This window comes from Psittacula echo (assembly GCF_963264785.1).
Source record: "Psittacula echo genome assembly, chromosome: 1".
Taxonomy (NCBI): Eukaryota; Metazoa; Chordata; class Aves; order Psittaciformes; family Psittacidae; genus Psittacula; species Psittacula echo.
In genome coordinates, this window is record NC_137735.1 from 35,156,089 (window position 1) to 35,176,230 (window position 20,142).

The 20,142-nt window shown below is 38.6% G+C and overlaps 1 protein-coding gene across 1 annotated transcript in view; it reads left to right on the forward strand.

Annotated features, from left to right (window-relative positions):
• The window catches only part of SORBS2 (sorbin and SH3 domain containing 2), a gene marked incomplete at both ends in the record, with an annotated part of 66,961 nt that overhangs the window by 40,458 nt on the left and 6,361 nt on the right, over window positions 1-20,142 (forward strand). Inside the window, 6 exons of the mRNA XM_080632115.1 lie at window positions 2,184-3,743; window positions 6,749-6,837; window positions 8,105-8,151; window positions 9,441-9,555; window positions 9,651-9,779; window positions 10,052-10,255. Coding sequence (XP_080488241.1) covers window positions 2,184-3,743; window positions 6,749-6,837; window positions 8,105-8,151; window positions 9,441-9,555; window positions 9,651-9,779; window positions 10,052-10,255 — 2,144 coding nt within the window. The remainder of the gene's footprint in view (window positions 1-2,183; window positions 3,744-6,748; window positions 6,838-8,104; window positions 8,152-9,440; window positions 9,556-9,650; window positions 9,780-10,051; window positions 10,256-20,142) is intronic.

The window sequence follows — 20,142 nt, forward strand, 5'->3', positions numbered from 1 at the left end:
TAAATGCAACTGTCTGCTGTTACTCAGTGCACTTCACTGGGAGATTTACTATATGAAGCAACAGCTTTGGAACTTTCAGAAAAGGCTAACTTGTTTACTCTTACATGTGTAATTTTAAGCTGAAAAGCTGGATTTGTAACAAGGATTTTCCAGTTTCAAGTGCTTATTCTAACGAAAGAAAATTGACTAAATGAAGACTAATATTTATACCACAATCTGTAAACCCATAAAGTTGTATTAACCCCACTACTTTCTTATTAGATTGATGTGATTTTAAAACTGTTTTCACTATATACAAAAAGTAAATCAAGACAAATAGCACATAAGATTTAAGATGTGCTTCCAGGATAGTAGACCTTTCAAATCTATAGCTGATGTTGTAGACATTGTCAGTTATCAGGACCTAAGTTAATCAAGTAAACATCCAATTTTGATTTTATAAATCCGTGAAGTTTTTCGTACAGCATATACAATCTATTTAGTTTCTTTTTCCATGTAACTCACCAGTCTATTACTGTTCGTCAGTGTTCTCACTCCATAACATTTCTCTCCTGAAAATAGATAATTGATTCAGTTGTTGGTTTGTGGGTTTATAGCAAGACATAAGGCTTCCATAATAGACAGTAAAAGTAATATATAGAGTAATATTCTCTACAACGGCTCTCCTTCTGTTTAAGTTGTTGTCATTCATTTAACTGCTGTATTTCATAGCTATACTAAGCAGCCTGTAGCTGTATTAGGGACTGTTTAGACCTTTGTAAAAGTAGATTCCCACTGAAAAAACCATAATATCCAGGCTGCAATAGAATGCATCAAAGAAAAGCAGTGATGAATATGAAGAGTGAAGTGATGGAAAAGCAAATGCATTTTAAACCCAGTGGTACAGCAGTACTTTAAAAACTCATCCATTTGGTGTACTAACCAGGCAGTGAAAAGTTAGTAAACTCCATTTACCTGCATTTATCTTTGACTACACCACCAATAATGAGCACTTGCCATGCCTTAAACACTTCTTGTGCTTGAAAATCCTTCCCTTGAGAACATCTACCACAGCTAATTAAGTTTCGGAAGGTGACCTACCTGCATCCCTCCATTCTCCCCCAGCATTATGTTTATTATTATAGCATTATTATTATTAAAATGTTAATTTTTCTTATTTCTTACTTGTTAAAGCAGCAGCACACTATAAGCTGTTTGATCAGCACAGTTTTTGAACTCCGTTTCAGTTTCTGATCCAGATTCAGGTTGTTCCAGACAGCAGATTGAGCTGTTTTGAAGCATGTGTCCTGAACTGAATGTTGCCACTTGAGACCATCTTTGAAAGTTCAGTGCAAGTATGAGAGATCACAGTTCTAAATTTGTCTCGCAGTGGCTTCTAGATCCAGCATGCACATACAAATAAATGTATTAAAACTTGCTTGAAAGTTCAGGCTTTGCTTTGGAAGTCAGTCTAAGGGTTATTGTTTCTTCTACGTGTCAGTTAGGCTCAGATACATCTTCCTTTACACCTGTATAGCAGTTCCTCAGCCACTTGGTTCTGCTGTCCATAAGCTGTAGAAAACACCACTCCCTTAAGTGCTATATCACACAAGGGAAAGAGAGGGCCGCCTATGCTACCTGTGAACAACTGGGAGAACTTTCCCATTTGATAGTATATAAAGATTTACCTTAAAAGATTTATCTTAATTATCTTAGAATACACAGGTGCTGCGAACTCTCTGAGCATTGTTCAGCTCAAAAATCCTGATCAGTTTGTTTCAGAATGCCCAGATAGAAAAGTCAGTATTTGACTTGAGGTCTAGATTTCTTGTTTGGCTTCATCTTTAAAACCTTTGCAGCTTTTATTGTCTGTTGATCTGCTTCAAAATCAGTATTAATGTTTGTTTTCTTATGTTGCTTTGGCAGGGGGGTTGCCGAGGGCGTAACACCTCCATAATTGTGGTGGTTTGAGCTGGGGTAGATGTTCAAATTAGCATGAGTACATTTTTACAGGTGGAAAATTAATTATTAGCTCTTCTGCCCCAGGATGTAGCAACCTGTATACTGACCTAAGCTGATAGATGCATTAATTGCTGTCTCTTTTCTAATCTTTCTAACACTTACTGATGCTAATTCGAACTTTCTGAGTCTTTTAATTTCTGGCAATGTCTCTTTTTTACCATGCTGCTCTATGGATTATAAAGGTGGGGATATTAGCAAAGTGTATCCATCCCTGTCAAGTTACTCAGTGCACAACCACAACACCTCAAATGAATTAGATTACTGTAGCACTTACAGACAACATTTAGCTGTTCCAAACGATTCAAGAAGGGCAGTCAGCTACAAGAATGGCTGGCAAATGACTCGTCAAAATGCAGAAGTCTGGAGCAGCACAGAAGAAACTACTTCTCCAAAGAGAAAATCTCGTAGCTATGATGATCTGTTAACAGATGATCACGATAGTTTTCCCGATGCACAGGCCAAGTCTGAAAGCATGGGCTCTCTGTTATGTGAGGACTCCTCCAAAGAAGCTTGCTCAATGAACTGGACCTCCCCATATGTTGAGGGCCATGGTAGTAGTAGGTCAAGGGTTCGTCACAGGTCCGCACACGATGCCCCAGGCTTCCTAAAAATGTACAAAAAGATGCACCGCATCAATCGCAAGGACTTGATGAATTCTGAGGTGATTTGTTCTGTGAAGTCCAGAGTACTGCAGTATGAAAAAGAACAGCACAAAGGTATCCTTCAAGGCTGGAGGGAGTCTTCTACTGAAGAGGTACCCAGAGACATGGTGCCAACCAGAATATCTGAATTCGAGAAATTAATTCAGAAGTCAAAATCAATGCCGAACCTAGGTGATGAAATGTTGTCAACTGTTACACTAGAGCCTCCTAAAAACGGCTTATGTCCACAGAGGCGGTTTTCTATCGAATCTTTGCTGGAAGAAGAAAATCAAGGCAGACATCCCTCTCAGGTACAACGGAGCTACAAGTCTAAGACCCTGGTGCCAATTCATATTGAAGTGACCAGTGATGAGCCACAACGATCACATATGGATTTTTCAGACAGTGATCAAGATGGAGTGGTTTCTGATCTCAGTGACTTTATCCAGATAGAGGGTTCATCCTTTTGTAGTGAAAGTGACTTTGACCACTTCTCCTTCACGTCATCTGAAAGCTTTTATGGATCAGGCCATCACCACCATCACCACCACCACCACCACAGGCACCTCATCAGCTCCTGCAAAGGGCGATGCCCAGCATCTTATACACGCTTCACCACCATGCTAAAACATGAAAGGGCTAAACAAGAAACCACTGAAGATCCAAGGAGACAGGAAACAGAATCTGGCCTCTCTAAGATAGCATTCCTAGTCAGTCCAGTGCCTTTCCGGAGGAAAAAAAGTGCAGCTCCTAAAAAACACACCGAAAAGAAAAAATGCAAGTCATCTGTATTTGAAGCACTAGATTCTGCACTTAAAGACATCTGTGACCAAATTAAAGCTGAAAAAAGAAGGGGAAGCTTGCCTGACAACAGTATATTACACAGACTTATTACTGAGCTGCTTCCAGACATTCCAGAACGGAATTCATCTCTTAAAGCTCTAAAAAAGAGTCCCATGCACCAGCCTTTTCATCCACTGCCTCACGATGGTGCTATCCATTGCCCACTGTACCAGAATGATTGTGGAAGATTACCTCTTAGTGCCTCTTTTCCAGACATGGACGCAACTAACAACAATGATAGTGCACTGTGTTTCCAAGGTGGATTAACTTTCTTCTTCTATCCTTGTGATTTATGTATCCAACCTTACTCCCTGTATTTCCTACCCTTTCTCATTACATTTTTATTTGTGTCATCTATAAAAAGCTTTCATCCCATAAAATTCTTCATGAAGTCATTTTTACATAGGTGATGAGGATAGATAAATTTGCTGTCTATTCACAAAATACAGTAATCTGGACAACTGGAGTAAAGATGGATTTCAACTAATACATTATTAGTGGTATATGTTACAAAGTAAGTAATGTGGGGGTTATTCCCCAAGAAAAAGGCCTTATAGAAGGTAAATGCATGCATCGTAAGATGCTGCTCAAACTGAAAACAAATATGCAGATAGCCCTTCCTTTATTACTTGAAACAAAATACAAAACAAAACCCGTATCTAAAGCATGTTGTATAGTTTTGTTATATGTAGGTGACAAAAATGCTGTTAATTCTGCCAGTATCATAGAAAGTTAATTCTTTAATTCTTTTTTATGTGAAAATACACTAATTCCACTTCTTCATATTACTTTTTGTGAATAGACCTTAAGGTCATTTTAGGAAGTTTTCATTTCCACTGTTCAAACAATACAATTTCCAGTTTCTGTGGCAGCAAAATCAGTTCTTCTCATAGAGTTTTAATGTATCTATGAAGTTTTGAGAAATTTCCTATCCTCTTAGAAGGGAAATTCTCAATAATCAAAATTTGACTAAAATTACCAGTATAAGTTTTTTAGACTTTTCTAAAAAAGTCTGTGTTGACCATGATCTAGTTTGGAAGTTACTGCTTTGAGTTCTTTGTGGCTCTGCTTCTCTTTTTCTCAAAAAAGTTGCTTGAGCTTAAAATGGTTTTGAAGTTCAACCTTGCGATATTAAAAGAAGCAAACTAGATTCACAGGAGAAGTGCGCAAAGGTGTATCCCAGATGATTTAGACAGTCTTTGGCAAGTCTTTCTCATTTTAAATGGTAACATTTCTGTTAAAGAATTCTGTTTCTAGAGGTACAGTCCTCTGTGGCAGAGCAGCTTTGAGAACTAAATGACATTACAAAGCTCTGCTTGAAATCACAAATGAATGTTAGAGTGTCTTTAATATATCAGTTATGCAGTATTTGATAAGACCCATCTTTCTTACTTCTCTTTAGTCTTGCATCCTTTTCTGTAACTTTTGCAAACGCCACACCAGTAAGTATGCATTTCAAAGGAAATCAGATTGAAGCTGTTACCATCCCTTCTTAACTAGTAAAAATAGACATACTGAGAAGAGATAACTTGATTAAAAAAAACAGCTATAAAACACAGTTCAGAATTTAATTAGTCATACTTGAGGCCTGATCATGATTACCCCTGGTAAGTACTACAGGCAGGCAGTGCTACACAATGAGGCTGAAGCTGTCAGAGATTGTGCTGGTCACATGTCACAGTTGCTAAATCAGAATTTTCCTGTCCTTGAAAATAAGGAAATCCACAGTGCAGAGTAAATGTGGATCCCTAATAGCTTCTGCAGCTATGAAGGAGCCTGGCATAAGGGAAGTGGTACACTCTGTCAGCATTAATATCCCTAAAGTAGGGTGGAGAATGAGTACAGCAGAATATTCAATGGACTTCCATCAGCATCAGTCATAGCTGAGCTCTACTGCTGATGAAGTTTCATTTTTACTGAATCTGTGTATGTCTCTTATAGCCACCATCCACACAGAAAAATCACAAAAATCACTGAAAACTACCAATATTGACTCCGTAAGGAGCTGTAGACTCTTCTTCCTTATGCATTTTCACTCCTTCCCTCCCATGTCCTTCTCTTTCTGCTAGAATTTAAAGAAAAACAAACGAACAAACAGATGTGTTTGGAGCTGTTATATCTTTAGGTTTATGCAGCAAGTATAGATCCTCATACTCAGACATACGCCATGTAAAGAAAGCTGGCCAGAGCTGGGACAGTGGTGTAGTTGTTGGTGATGATATGTTTGCAACAATTGACATAAATAATACAATTATCTCAGTTTTTGCCTCCGCTGTATTTATCAATAGCCTCAAGTTTTTGTGGCTTCGCCAACACCCACTGAAGACCATTTTAATCTTTCTTCTGAAAGAATCCAACACAATGGATGAGATGCTCTCTATTCTTTTATTTTTTGTCCACTTGTACTTTAGAAATTTATGGGCCTGGTAAAAACAGATTATGTGAATGAAGTCAAAGGAAAACAAACGTCAATCATAGGTCTCCTCTAGCAGGTATCACCAGGGCACTAGGAGACTAAACTAGTAAATCTCAGAAGTCAGGAGACAGTTCATTTCATCCTCTGGTTTGAAATAATTCCACCATATTTTCATTTCACATTAGCAACTTGCAGAGCTATAGAGTATTTTGGGTTTACTGAAACATGAAAAGATGTGTTCACCATCATGTAATAAACATTGGTAAACTGCTTTAGAGAAAATCTGCCACATAGATTGGTGACTAATGATTTGTGCTCCATTTCTTACAACAGAGTTGTTTTCATAAAATAATATCCTTTTAAATTCCCTTGCACTGCTTAACACGTGCCCCTGGTAAAGTAGAAGTCCATCTTAGATCACTTAGTAGGAAATATTTGGTTTTTTCCCATTGAAGCATGCTTTAATCTTGTTTTGTGCATGTAATTATGTGTTTATAATGTTGGCATTCCAAAAGAGTTTCATGGAGCCTGATGGAGTCCTAGTACTGCTGTCATGTCTTCCATTTAGGCCAGCGGGGGGCATCCCTTCATACAGTGAAACATTATTTTGGCTCTCGATCCTTTATCATATTCTTCTGCTGTGGATCAGAGGATGGCCTTTGCTTGGCAGTATCTTTATTTTCTTCAAGGATGCACTTTAGCCATCATATCATGTGCTTTTCTTTCTCTTAAATGTAAAATAATACATTTCAATCTCACCACCCCCTAAATGAAATCAAGTAGCATCTCAGATTTGAATGTTTAATTTTAGTTTACCATAGTTTCACATAATTTCTGTTTTCAGTAGACCAGGAGTCTCCTGGAAGCTATTCTTCTGCTTTCACTGATGTGGGACGATGTACTCCAAGGGAGAGAAGAGGAAATACAGACAAAGAGGTAGCAAAACAACCATAAATAATGCAGCAATATCCATCCATGGATATATAAATGGGTAACATACCTTAGACAAGATGTGTGTTGGTTTTAAGACAGTGTAATGATACAGACAAAAGGAGTAATTACTTATCATTAGATGGGACAGCATCCTTCTTTTTCATTAAGGAGATTGATACTCTAAAATTTCTTAAAGTATCAAGCTTTGTAAGAAGCTGTATCTTCTATTATGCAAAACTTACAAGTGTCTGGTTTTATTCCTCTTAGAAAAGATGTGAACCCTTACATCATCACAAACAGTATTTCTCAGAAATAGCATAATCAGCTCATTCTAGCCCCTAGTATGAAAGAGTTTAAAAATCTAGCAATCTGTGCAAGTACTTGCAGAGAAAGACTAAATCACTTTACCAGATATCCTCACATAGTCCTGCTCATCACTTCTTGCACCTTCCCCTGAAGTATTGGGTGCTGGTTACGCATCAGAGGCAGTCACTAGATGAGTGAGGCTCTTGGGTCATACCACAGTTCATGTTTCCAGCACAGCTCTGAAAACAGTGAAGTGTGTCAACCACACAGGTGAGGAGGCGTAGGCTTCTTTTACAGTCTTATTTTTGAAACAAGATTGAGCTTACAGATACTTGGTGACAGAACTTTATAAGCATATGAAAGGAATTATATGGTGTGATTGCCTGTGATAGCAAGAAAGCTGCACAGATATCTTGAGATTACCTCCAGTCCTGTGTTTCTCAGACTTTCTTAAAACTATGAATGTGATTGTAGAAATTTAAAATATTCCTAACCTTTTCCAGCTTTCAGAATATTTTTTTCTCTTTCTTCTATATACATATATAAAACATCATGCAGTATTTACAGTTGAAATTAGCGTAAGGATAATAAATTTAACAGAAGAGGCATCTAAAGTATTAGAGAACATTAAGCATGTGAATTTCCATTGTACCTGAAGATCAAGCTGCCTACAAGTCACATCCATATTTAGTTAACTTTTTTTTTTTTTTTTGTAGTTGTCTTAAATGTAAAAGTGCAAAGCAGTCTGTATTAAAATCTGGTATTTTGAAAATGGAAATAGCAGCTAAGTCCCAAACATGTAACTGCCTTAAAGAAGGAAGCTGTATATTTTATTGCCTGTTACTGCAAGAACCAGTGTAAGGCACATGTCCTTTCCTTTTTGGATCTTGGTTTTAAAACCTGAAATATGTTTACTCTACAGTGGTACTACCTGAATGTATTAATCACTTTGCCTGCTTTTCAGAAACTGCCAGCTAGAGCTGTATATGACTTTAAAGCTCAGACTTCTAAGTAAGTACTAGACTTTTGTTCATTTAAGAATTCATTATTCAAGAAAAATCTTCCTCGGACTCATAGCAGCTAACTGCTGTTCTATCCAGTTTTAGCAGCCAATGCCATGGAAGCATAGGACCCTGCTTGCTGTCACAGTTGCCTGTGCATTAACAAACTGTGTAATAAAAATGCCTTACATTATTATATTCTCCATTGTATTTGTTTGAACACATGAATGACTGTGCATCTTCAGCCTTTTAGAGCATGGGTCCTGAGGGTCACCCACTGAACCCTTTTTGTTTTGAATTGTACTTAGGTTATACAAGGTACAGTGCTAAAAATATTGTCCCAAATAATGTGCTTACCAAAATTCTGTATGCTGCTTCAGCATCTTCCTGTCTGTCTTAACATACTGGGGCTCTCTGCAGGAAGTAACATGTCCAATACCAAAACAGACCACAGCAGTCCGTAAGAAAAACAAAACTGGGAAACACTAGTTTAGGGTATGAGAGAGTCAAAAATATAGTGCCTGTATTTCATTCTTGCTGTTGTTTAAACACCCTGGATCATCAGAACAATCTTCGCTGACACTAGAATTATGTTAGCTGAGAAAACTCAAAACTTAAATTATCAAACCAGCAGATGACCTCTTGGAAAAAACAGATTAATGATATAGTGAAGAACTCCCAGGCTAGGATCTGAAAATATTCTTAATTATTTGGATAATTCCCTTTTTTTGTATCCAACATTGAACATATCACAGGCCCTGAGTATCAGAAATGGTGAGAATCCCGTGTTCTTCATGCTTCTACGCAGTTCTGTTGGAAGAAAAATACTTACAGCGGAAGCATGCCAAGCTTTCCTGCTGCAAAAAGGTAGCAATAGGCCATAGAGACTTGGGATGTATTCTATTGTTTTCCCTACTGATTTCAAAAAGAACAGCAGAATACCCCTCAGATGCATGTCATAAAAGCAGCATCTAAACAGGTGGTCCAAAAGACACCATAATTGCATGCAGACCCTATGTATACTAAGTGCTCCAGAAATAACAGGCAATACTTCCTTGGAGTCACAGTGTAAAACAGGCCTACATAACTTACAGATAGTACCTGGGATTCATAAATGTGAATTGTTTCATTTTATATGGTATAATCAACGGGTAAGTGCACTGCAGCTATGACACTTTTTCTTCAAATGTTCAGTTGTTACATTTCTTTTCAGTTCCAAAGTGCAAAGTTCTCAAACTATGCTGGTAGAAGAGTTAAATGTAAAGTTGTAAGCATCTGATCTAAATAAATTTGTTACAGAGAGCTGTCCTTTAAGAAAGGAGATACTGTCTATATCCTCAGGAAAATTGATCAAAACTGGTATGAGGGTGAGCACCACGGAAGAGTTGGAATATTCCCTATTTCTTACGTTGAGGTTTGTTCCTTGTTTTAATTCATTGAATTCATTTGGGTAACAGGGCCACAAACTACATGAGAGTGATGGAAATCTGTGGGGTTTTTTTTCCTTAGAAACTTTCTCCCCCAGAAAAAGCACAGCCTGCCAGGCCACCTCCCCCTGCACAGATTGGAGAGATTGGAGAAGCTGTTGCCAAATATAATTTCAGTGCAGACACAAATGTGGAGTTATCACTTAGAAAGGTACATTTTAGAACTGTTTATCAAAATACTGTTATAGTGTCTTCTGCTAAACGGAATTAATATAGGTAAATGCTGTGCTTTGGTGCACTCTGCGTTCAATATTTGCTATGCACAAAGCAACATAATGGTAGGAAACTACTAACGTAATAGCTTATTGGCTTGCAGTCGTTCGCAGCACTGCAGGGAAAAGACTACTTCGTGTTACTTTTTGCTGCTCAGTAAATTAACTTACAATATATCTGCTGATAACTCATTTTCATAATGCATTTCAGGGAGACAGAGTAATTCTTCTTAAGCGAGTTGATCAAAACTGGTATGAAGGTAAAATACCAGGAACCAACAGACAAGGCATCTTCCCTGTTTCCTATGTAGAAGTCATGAAAAAGAATGCATCAAAAAGTCTTGATGACTACCCTGATCCTCCGATACCCCAAAGCTATTCTAGTGACAGAATACATCATTTAGGTTCAACTAAGGTAAGGACATTTTGTTTTAATTTGCTGTCACCCTTACAATGGGTTTAGAAGGACTTGTAAGGTTTTTTTAATACAATACATGATTTATTCATTGAGTACACTATATTTTCTTTCCTGCATAGGTAAACTTGCATTACTAAATTGCTATTAAAATATTTTAATAGCCAAATGTGTATCTTACATTCTGCCAGGATTTTTGCTCTTTTCCTCATTAGCTATTACATTGTTGAGTAGGGCCAGGCAAAATTTGGGCAGAGGAAAAAAAAAAAGCCAACAGAAAACTTATTTTGGGAATCTTAGACAGGATGTGAGCATTAAAGATAAGTCTAGCAGACCTTTCATAGTGCAGTGTGAAGCTATTCCCATGACACAGCTATCCCAAAAGCCTGCAGTCCCATAAGCATGCAGAGGTTAAGAGACGGTGTTTTGTGTGGTGACAAAGATTGCTAAGACCGGTTCTGTTCCTTTCAAAGTAAAAGAGAACCACTAATTTTTCTGTACTATAATGTTTTGCCACTCACACCCAAGAAGAAGGATGTTGGTAAAACAGATGTTTTTTGGAGCTATACAACAATGTGACAAAACTGTTTCATTTAGTAGCGAGGCAAATGTCATCGTATTGTCAATGAACTTAATTTCAGGCCTTTAGAGTTGCAATTTTTTCACACCAGTGTCTGTCGTAGCTTCTAAATTCTTCTCCTTCCTAGTGTATAACCATCACAAATTACACTACAGGATGCTGCAAAAAGATTCCTGTATTCTGATTTATCATTTGCTCATGAGATTTCTGTCACCTGTGTGGGGAACACGAGCTCTTTTGTAGCAATAAAACTAAGAAAGTTTCTGCATACAAACTGTGATCAGCATTAATGTATTATCAATGATTTCGAGTGCTCAAGACGGAAACTTCTCTAAATCTTCCTCTTTACCTTCATTGTTTCTCTCTTCAGCATGGGTAGTAGGTTTTGTGTGTAATTGCAAACTTCTTATCCTGCTATTAATCTCGCCATTTCAGTTGGGTTTGTCCCCTTTTCGACTTTCATATACTGTTATACTAGCACTCATGTACATGCTTCAGCTTTGAGATAAGCTCCACATTTATTTGCAGCTTTGAGGACAGCTACCAAAGATGTCATTTATAGACAACAGTGGCCTCTGAAAATACTGCTTACGACTAAACAGTATTTGCTGGGTTAGGATAGTTGCTACAACAGGTCGTCTGATTTTCCAGAATGTGTCACAACAGGGAACCAGCTTCTCTCTTCCATTCTGACGAAACTGTAGAAATGAAGTAATATTAAACTCTATAGCTGCAGGCTGAGGCATTCATAAGCTAAGGCCCCTTACGATTACAGGAATCCAGAGGTTCCTGAAGGCAGGTCAAGAGTATGAGGCATTTTAGGTTCTCTGTCTTATGGAGCTATCTCTTGGTATTTGGAGATGCCTCTCCCCCCATTTTCTATGGAGCAGACTTGTCTCTAAGGCATACTGCAGCTAAAGCTGGTGTTTGTATAACCCTATAATCAGTGCTGAGCACAGGAGATGTTTCAAAGCATTTACATTCAGATTACAAAACTGGCCTGCCACTATTACTAAGTTAGTCTTCCTAACTTAGTTCTATAGGGAAGGAAAGTGGAAGAAGCCTTCTTTGTAACATGGGAAACTTGAAATCATCTGGTTCTAGCCTAAGAGCCTAAGTAAAAAAAAAAAAAAATAAATCAAAAAGAGCCTCCACTGACACTCTTAAGCAGATATCTTGTTTCTGAATTCAGCTGTATTCAGAAGTGGCAATACCATGTCAGAAGACATCTTGCTCCTGACTTTAGCAGTCCTGAAGGTGTTCTGGAGTTTACCACAATTACTGATACCACTTTTCCTATTCTTTTGTAGTCTTTTAGCACATATCTCTCCCTGTTGCTAGAGCAATTGCTCTAAACTTCTCTGGCCTAATAGCGATAAAAATAAGCAAGCAATACAAGTCAGGAGCACGCTTTGTTTTCTGTAACTTGTGCAAGACCATCTGTGTCTCTAGCTGTAGCGCAGTCTTTAGCCATGGGAAACTAAAAATGGCAATGTCTCCTCAGCAGCATTATTGACCTTAAAGGTTAGAGACACTTGTTCAAGAGGAAAGATGAGGGAAAAAGACTTGAGCATTGCTTTTAACAGCGTACCTCTGTTTAGCAGGCTTCATTGTATCAGTCTGTACTATTTACTTTGGTACAAAAGACTCTGTAACAAAGGTTGGTCTAGCTATAAAATAAAGTTATTTGCCTCAAGAAAACTCAAGCAGAGGGTAAGTAAATTAACCTTACTATTCTGTGACATTAATTTGTCCTTTTGAAATTATTTTCCAATTCTAGAGCAATACTTAAAGTTTAAATTAGTCCAGCTATCTTAGAGATGTACATCTGATTATTGTGTATAATTCTAATAATGAGATCAAAATATTTTTCACTCAATTTTAATTCTGAGGATGGATAGTAACAAAAATGCATTTTCAGTATTTACTGAAGCAATGGATATCTACTGATGCTGTGTACGTATGACTCACCAGTCTCTCATTCTTACCAAAGGACGTTTCTTTTACCAGAAGGATACTTCAATCAATATTATATAACGGTACTCAAAATATACTGCTGTGTACTGTGCTGTCACTATTTTTAAAGCATTGTTGACTGCCTACATTCAATTAGAATTGAATGTACCTTTCTCAAATGTAGATGTCATTTTGAACTAATAGGGTTACTTCTGAAAAAAAAAAAAAAAAAAGAAAAGAAATGCATTCTGTAGCTGCTCATGCCTTAATAAAAGTATGCAATGTGTTCAAGATGTTTCTTAAACATTTACTCAGAGTACCGAGAAAAAGTGTAAACATTAGGATAATTAGAAAGCACCTCAGTTGTTATAGTTTAAAAGAAATACTTACTGGTACTGGAAGTGTACTTCTGAAAATGCTAGTCTCAAAATAACAGTAATAGTTTGGAGAAAATTACATTAATATTAATTGTATGATTTAGTAACCTATGACAGGCTCACTAACAGAGCACCCATAAGTAACATAACTTCAGCAGATCAAATGCAGGTCGCCTCCATGAATGTAATGATTCAGATGTGTCTTAATGTCTGACATTTAAGCCTGAAGCCAAAACCTGATACAGGTTCAGTTTTCAAATGTTTTTCCTGCTGTTCTGATTCATGTAGTAATGATTTCAGACAGCCGTGCTCACTGAAATCATATCCTATAACCCAGATGATGGTACAGACATTTTTCTTTTCCAGCCTACTCATATCCTAGTTCACTGTCATGCTTATTTATTTAAGTTCCCATGTTTTTCTTATTTTTGAAGTTGCCTTCCCAAGCACTGTCCCCAGTTCCCAGGCACCTTTCCTCCTCTTGGTCACACATCGATCAAAAGATTCTCCAGACTGCCACTAGTGACTGGTTTCCAAGAACTGTTGGGGTTTCACCTTCAAGCGCATGCATCTTACCTTCTCCACCATTTCCAGACAGTTTTCTTTGTGACTTAGAAGAACTCAGTTCTTTGACGTTAACAACCTCCCAATCTGTAGCGATCTCCCCAGGTAATAGCAGTCACCACTTTAAGGATGATCCCATTATTCCAAATACAGAAGTGTCTCTCAGCTCTCCTACAGCTTTTCCTCTATCCTTTCTTGTATCTGCCTGTGTCTCATCTTCAGCCAGCTCATCTCATGACATAGCATATAAATATACCAGCAACAATACCAAACCAGGAAAAGATAAGGAATTGAGAGGTATACTTGACTCTTCTTCAGTTGTTGAAGTACCTAGAGACTTGTCAGATACTACAACAGAAGGTGAACGTGTTGGTATTATCTGTAACATCCCTCCACCACAAAAATGTGGCTCCATCTCCACAATGCTAGCTGCCATTCCTGAAAATGAAGAAGAAATCTGCACTGCAGATCTGTCAGTTAATATAGGGGATCAGTCAGAGCCTCAAGAATCAGATGTCTACACAGAAGCACAAGATACAACAGAAGAACTGACCAGACTCTATATAGAGGAGGAGGATCTGGGACATGATAATTTAGAATTCCCAATAGCAAGTGGAGGAGACTCCATGGTGTGTCATGAAGGATACACTTCACCGAATATCGATAAGGTATTTTAATTTCTGAAAAACCTGGCTTCTGTGTTCAGTTAGTTAGTGTAATTATTCCCTGCCTCATTTGTGTGGTTGGTTGGTTTTGTTTGTTTGGGGTTTTTTTTTTGTCCAGGTTGAATAGGGCTTCCAGTAACCTGGTCATCTGGAAGGTGTCCCTGCCCATGGCAGGTGGGTTGGAACTAGATGATCGTTAAGGTCCCTTCCAACTCGAACTATTCTGTGATTCTACTTACATGTTTGTATTGTGCACAGTTTTATATTATTGCAGTGTTAGGGGATAAACCCTTCCCAGAAGCAGGCATATACACTATTTTAAGTTCTAGGGTGTACTAGTTCTGCTGGTCCTTTCCCTTCCACCCGTGTAAGCTGCCATCAAGCTTCTGACGCAAAAAGCCAGTGAACCATTTTCCTCACTGGCCCATTACATGCCACCCCTTTTGAGTCAGAGCAAGCAAATGCTCTGAACAGCCTTCAGAGGGAGTGACATGCCGCCTGCAGAGACTCAGCAGTTTGTACTTCACATCTGTCACTTCACGAGCTGATATATTTATAGTAGACTTTGCGAATGTGACTAATAATAACAGATCAGATTATGTTTGGCAGTTAAACAAATGCTTCCCCCTAAAGCCCTCCTCAGTTCCTCTCTGGGACAGTACAACACTGAATTATCCCAAATGCATGCTAGCCATTAAATGCCACAATATTGCTGCACAGTTTGTGTGTGGTTTCTAGGCAAAGTTTTAGAACAGATTTTTTCTGTCCTGCACTTATTTCAACAGATAGTTCAGGCAGTTGCTTTGGCTGTCACATGCAAACATGTAAATCAGATATTTAGGACAATGCATTTTAGGCCAAATGCAAAACTAGTTAATTAGAAAGATTTTGCAGGCTGCCTCTACCCTTGCTTGACCTGGAAAACACAGGAGAAAACTGTAAGAGTAGAGATGAAATCCACAGCCACAAATGGCAGCTTGTTTTGATTTCTGAGGGAAGGAACCTTCTTCCAGAAAAGTATATTCACTAATAACAAAATTAGCATCACAATTCTGGCTGCTCAAGTTAGTTACATGACCCATTATTGAGCATTTTTTCAGGCTAGTTACATGACCTGTTATTGAGCATTTTACATCCTTCACAGCTGTTTTTTTAGCACAAATTCTCATTTTTCTCAAACTTTTAAGCCATCTCTACTTACTCAGGGAACATCAGGACACTGTGATCCTTTGTACCTTTCTTCTAATCTTCCATTTTACTCTGCCAAGGCACCAACTTCTCACTCTGTTCCTACAACATCCCCGTCTACTGCTTCCCTCTCACCTCCTCTCCTTTCTAAACCCTTACATCAGCAGGAGAAAGACTTACCAAAGTTACAGGTAACTCTACCTCTGGAGTATGGATTGTTGCAAATCTTCGTGTATGTTAAATAACTGCAAGGCTAACACTGAGCTTGATATTTTCACATGTATTGTTCCCTTTACTAATATTAAATAACACAGCACATGGAGTATTGTGATAGGCCTTTTTCAAATGAAATGCAAGGTAAAACTATAATCAGTATGATACAATGAAGTACCTTAAGGAGATATCAGTGACAGGAAAGCAGAACTCAATTTAAAGTGCATACCAGGGCATCTGTAACTCTTACTTAGTTGAAAGAAACAGAATCATATTAAAGTACACAGAAACTAAGTAACATCTGTAGTTCACAAGTGGTTTCAATTTCAATCCAAAGCCTGGGAGAACAGTCATAAATTTCACAGGGAAGAACCACTGCTGAGGGTCATGTTCTAAATACCAATTCTGTTAGTCAGGGACTGGACAAGATTATTCCCTCTTCAGGACTACACTTTGTGTCAGCACTGCAGCTCTGTGGCAGAAAAATGAGATCTGGAAAGTGGGCAAAGTCAGTTTCCAGTGCTGACATCCAAAAAGTCCATCTGCTTGTGGAAAGGAGAAAAAGTCATGTAAAAAGTTTGAGAAACATCCTAGGAAAGGTGATCATTAATTCTAAGGGGGGGGGGGGGGGGGGGGGATAGGAATGTGGAAATCAACCAAAAACCAAAACCAAAACCCACCTTTTTTTTCCTCTCTCAAAAAACCTACCACATTTTACAATGTGTGTTCATGGCAAACCCAGGCATAATGGACTCAAAGAAGTCTTATGGTCCACCAGATCCAATGGTTTTTTTTCCTGAAGTAGGGAAGAGACAGACACAAGGATTCTTTCCAGAGCTTAGGTATGTTTCACCTCAAAGAAAGGGTAAAACCCAGTACTGCGTTTGTTTCTGCAACTTGGAATAATTTTTCAGCTGAGTGATGCTTTGGATGGGTACCTTTTGTTTAGGCCTAACTGACAAAATTTAGAAAATTCCTCATCTACATTGAAATTATGTTTAAGTGACCCTGATATTCCTTTCTCTTGCTTGAGCAAGGCATGTTAATCCCAGCTGAAAATAAATAGAAGGAATGACACACCAGAAGGCTGTGTCGCCATTCAGCGAGACCTGGACAGGCTGGAGAGTTGGGTGGGGAGAAACTTGATGAAATTCAACAAGGGCAAGTGTAGAGTCTTGCATCTGGGGAGGAACAACCCCAGGTTCCAGTATAGGTTGGGGGTTGACCTGCTGGAAAGTAGTGAAGGGGAAAGGGACCTGGGGGTCCTGGTGGATAGAAGGATGACCATGAGCCAGCAATGTGCCAAGAAGGCCAATGGCATCCTAGGGTGCATTAGAAAGGGTGTGGTCAGTAGGTCAAGAGAAGTTCTCCTCCCCCTCTACTCTGCTTTGGTGAATCTGGAATATTGTGTCCAGTTCTGGGCCCCTCAGTCCAAGAAGGACAGGGACCTGCTGGAGAGAGTCCAGCGCAGGGCAACTAAGATGATTAAGGGAGTGGAGCATCTCCCTTATGAGGAGAGGCTGAGGGAGCTGGGTCTCTTTAGCTTGAAGAAGAGGAGACTGAGGGGTGACCTCATCAATGTTTACAAATATGTAAAGGGTGAGTGTCAGGATGATGGAGCTAGGTTTTTCTCAGTGATGTCCAGTGATAGGACAAGGGGTAATGGGTGTAAACTGGAGCATAAGAGGTTCCATGTGAACATCAGGGAAAACTTCTTTACTGTGAGAGTGACAGAGCACTGGAACAGGTTGCCCAGGGGGGTTGTGGAGTCTCCTACGTTGGAAATATTCAAGGCCCAGCTGGACAAGTTCCTGTGTGATGTACTCTAGGTTACCCTGCTCTTGCAGAGGGGTTGGACTAGATGATCTTTTGAGGTCCCTTCCAACCCTTTGGGATTCTGTGATTCTGTGAATATCTGGTTTGAGAGTTAAAAGATCTGCTCCTGGGAACCTCCTAATAGGGTATTGCTCTTCATTGGGCATGGCTGGAAGCAAGGTACTAAATAACAAAGGGACATAACTCCCATCTTGCAGACAGAACTAGAGGCATGGAGGGCTGTTACAGAGTTCTAGCTGTTAGTTATTGTTTTCAAACCATTTCAAATGTGGATTATTTTTTAAGTCTAGGGAACTTTATAAGATTCCTTTATAAACTTAATCAGTGTAGAGTTACCTATTTGAAAATTGTTGAAATTACTAGAATACACTCCTACCAACAACATACTTTCCTTTGGACGGTATTTCCAAAATGAGATAAAGAGTAAGCAAGCCTTTTTCAGCAGTCGGTTCTGACTATATTGTCAGAGTAGAGAGTTGGATGAAAGTAAGTGTAGCCAGGTTTTGGCTATCACAGTTTGTTGTGACGTAATCTACAGGCTGGACTTGAGAAGGAAGGACAGCTCCTATCCTCTTCTCTTTCTGCATATTGGCTGTGATTAAAGTCTGCTCTCAACTCCTACAGCAGAAAGAACATGAGACATTTCCAGGACTCAAATATCACAACTGAAGGGAGGTTCTTCAGAGAATTCTTGAAATTGTATACTGATACTTTGGTAATTTTTGTTAATGTAAAAATACATACATATGTGTGTATACATATTTGGAATGTGGCTCAAATCTAGAGCGTGATCAGGAACTTGGGTAGTAGAATACAAGGAGCTATGGGTGGGAAGTGTCACTCTGCTCCATTTTGGTGAGAGAGATGTGTCCACCAAAGGAAAAAAAGAAGGCATTTCCCAATGAGAAATGCTGATGTTTTCCTGTATCATCAGCCTCCCGTGTTATCCTTTTTTGTTACTCACCCTCTCAGCTTCTAAGAGGGAGCTCTGCTTCTGTCTTGCCACATTCTACTTGCAACCAGTCGCAAATTCCAATGTCAGCAGTATGCATTCCCCTCAACTCACTCATGCCCCTGAGAACTCACATTTGCTGTGCACACACCCTAGCTGAATTCTAACAAGTTTTTAGCTGATTTAAAGTGATAACAAAAAAAGTTTTCTTCGAAGTACTTTCCATCAAGTATTTACTTGCTTTCTAAATGCAGATTTAAGGTCTGTGGTCTGTTTAACAGCAAGGAATTACAACATTTGTCATTGGTATTTCTGCTCGGTGCTGTTAAGCTTTTCTGTATTATTAACTGAGCTACTTCAGCAGGTATACTTGCAATAACTGTTCCAGTTGCATATACTGTGTGCAATTGATCTTTTAGCTGTAATGTGTATGGGCATGTGCTGGAGCAGCAAACCGTTGGAAAAAAGATACAGTGGCAACAATGAAAATACCATATACTAATAATAGTACCATTGTTTGCACCTGTAACAGTTGCTTTTTGTTACCAAGAAAAGCATGTCCAGTTTGCATGTGTGAATGCAGCAACAAAAATCCCAGGATGTTTCATTTTTAAACTCTCACTTGACGCAGTTTTTGTGATTTTTCTAGGCTAATTTAAAGAGAGAGATATTTGTTCTGGGTAAACCTCCTCGTAGCCCAGAGATGACTAGGAGATCCTACTACAAACCTGTCAGAGGTCACAGCTATTCACACAGGGTATGGTACTGGATGCCCAGTGTGCAATAACAGCATTCCCATATAAAAGGAGCTCAGTGTCTAGTCTTGAAGTATTTTGCTTTTGCCCAAGTGTCTCAATACTATCAGTATGCCATGTGTTCTTCCTGTTGTGCTTCTGTGCTATGTCTGCGTAAAGCCAACAGGTCTGTGTGTGACAAAAACTTAGTTTATAAATACATTAGTCTGTTGTATCTCTGCAGTACTGCATAGTATTTCCAGTGCTACAAGATGTAGATCAAAGTTCTTTACATTTAGCCTGTTTCTTCCTAAGTTACTCTGCTGTTTCAAAGCATTTCTAGCTTATTAAAATTACAGCTTCAATAATTATACTTCACTGCATGTATACAGGCTTTTGTATACAGGCTGAATTCCTGGGTTTGAATCCATGTCCTTCTTTTCAAATTGTTTTGTTGCTGCTATATCATGTTCACTCACTACTCTCCTGCTTATCCAAGCACTCTTATTCCAGACTGCCATACTCTTTAGCCTTTCCCTTCATATCTGTAATATAACAGTAACATAACCATAACACTTTTACCTAGCCAGAAAATCAGGGTGTTTAAAGTTTGCATGTGTTTCACTCAAAAAGGTAATCTAAATTATGAAAAAAAGAAAAAAACAACCTAAACTATAGATGAGAATGAGAATTTATGGTTATGTTTTACTTTCAGTTTAGGACTAAATTATTCTTTGTATCGATTTCTTAACATTTGGCTCTTAAAATCGACAACACAATGAACTGTTTACCATGCTGTTGCTGCTGGTCTTAGGTTCTCAT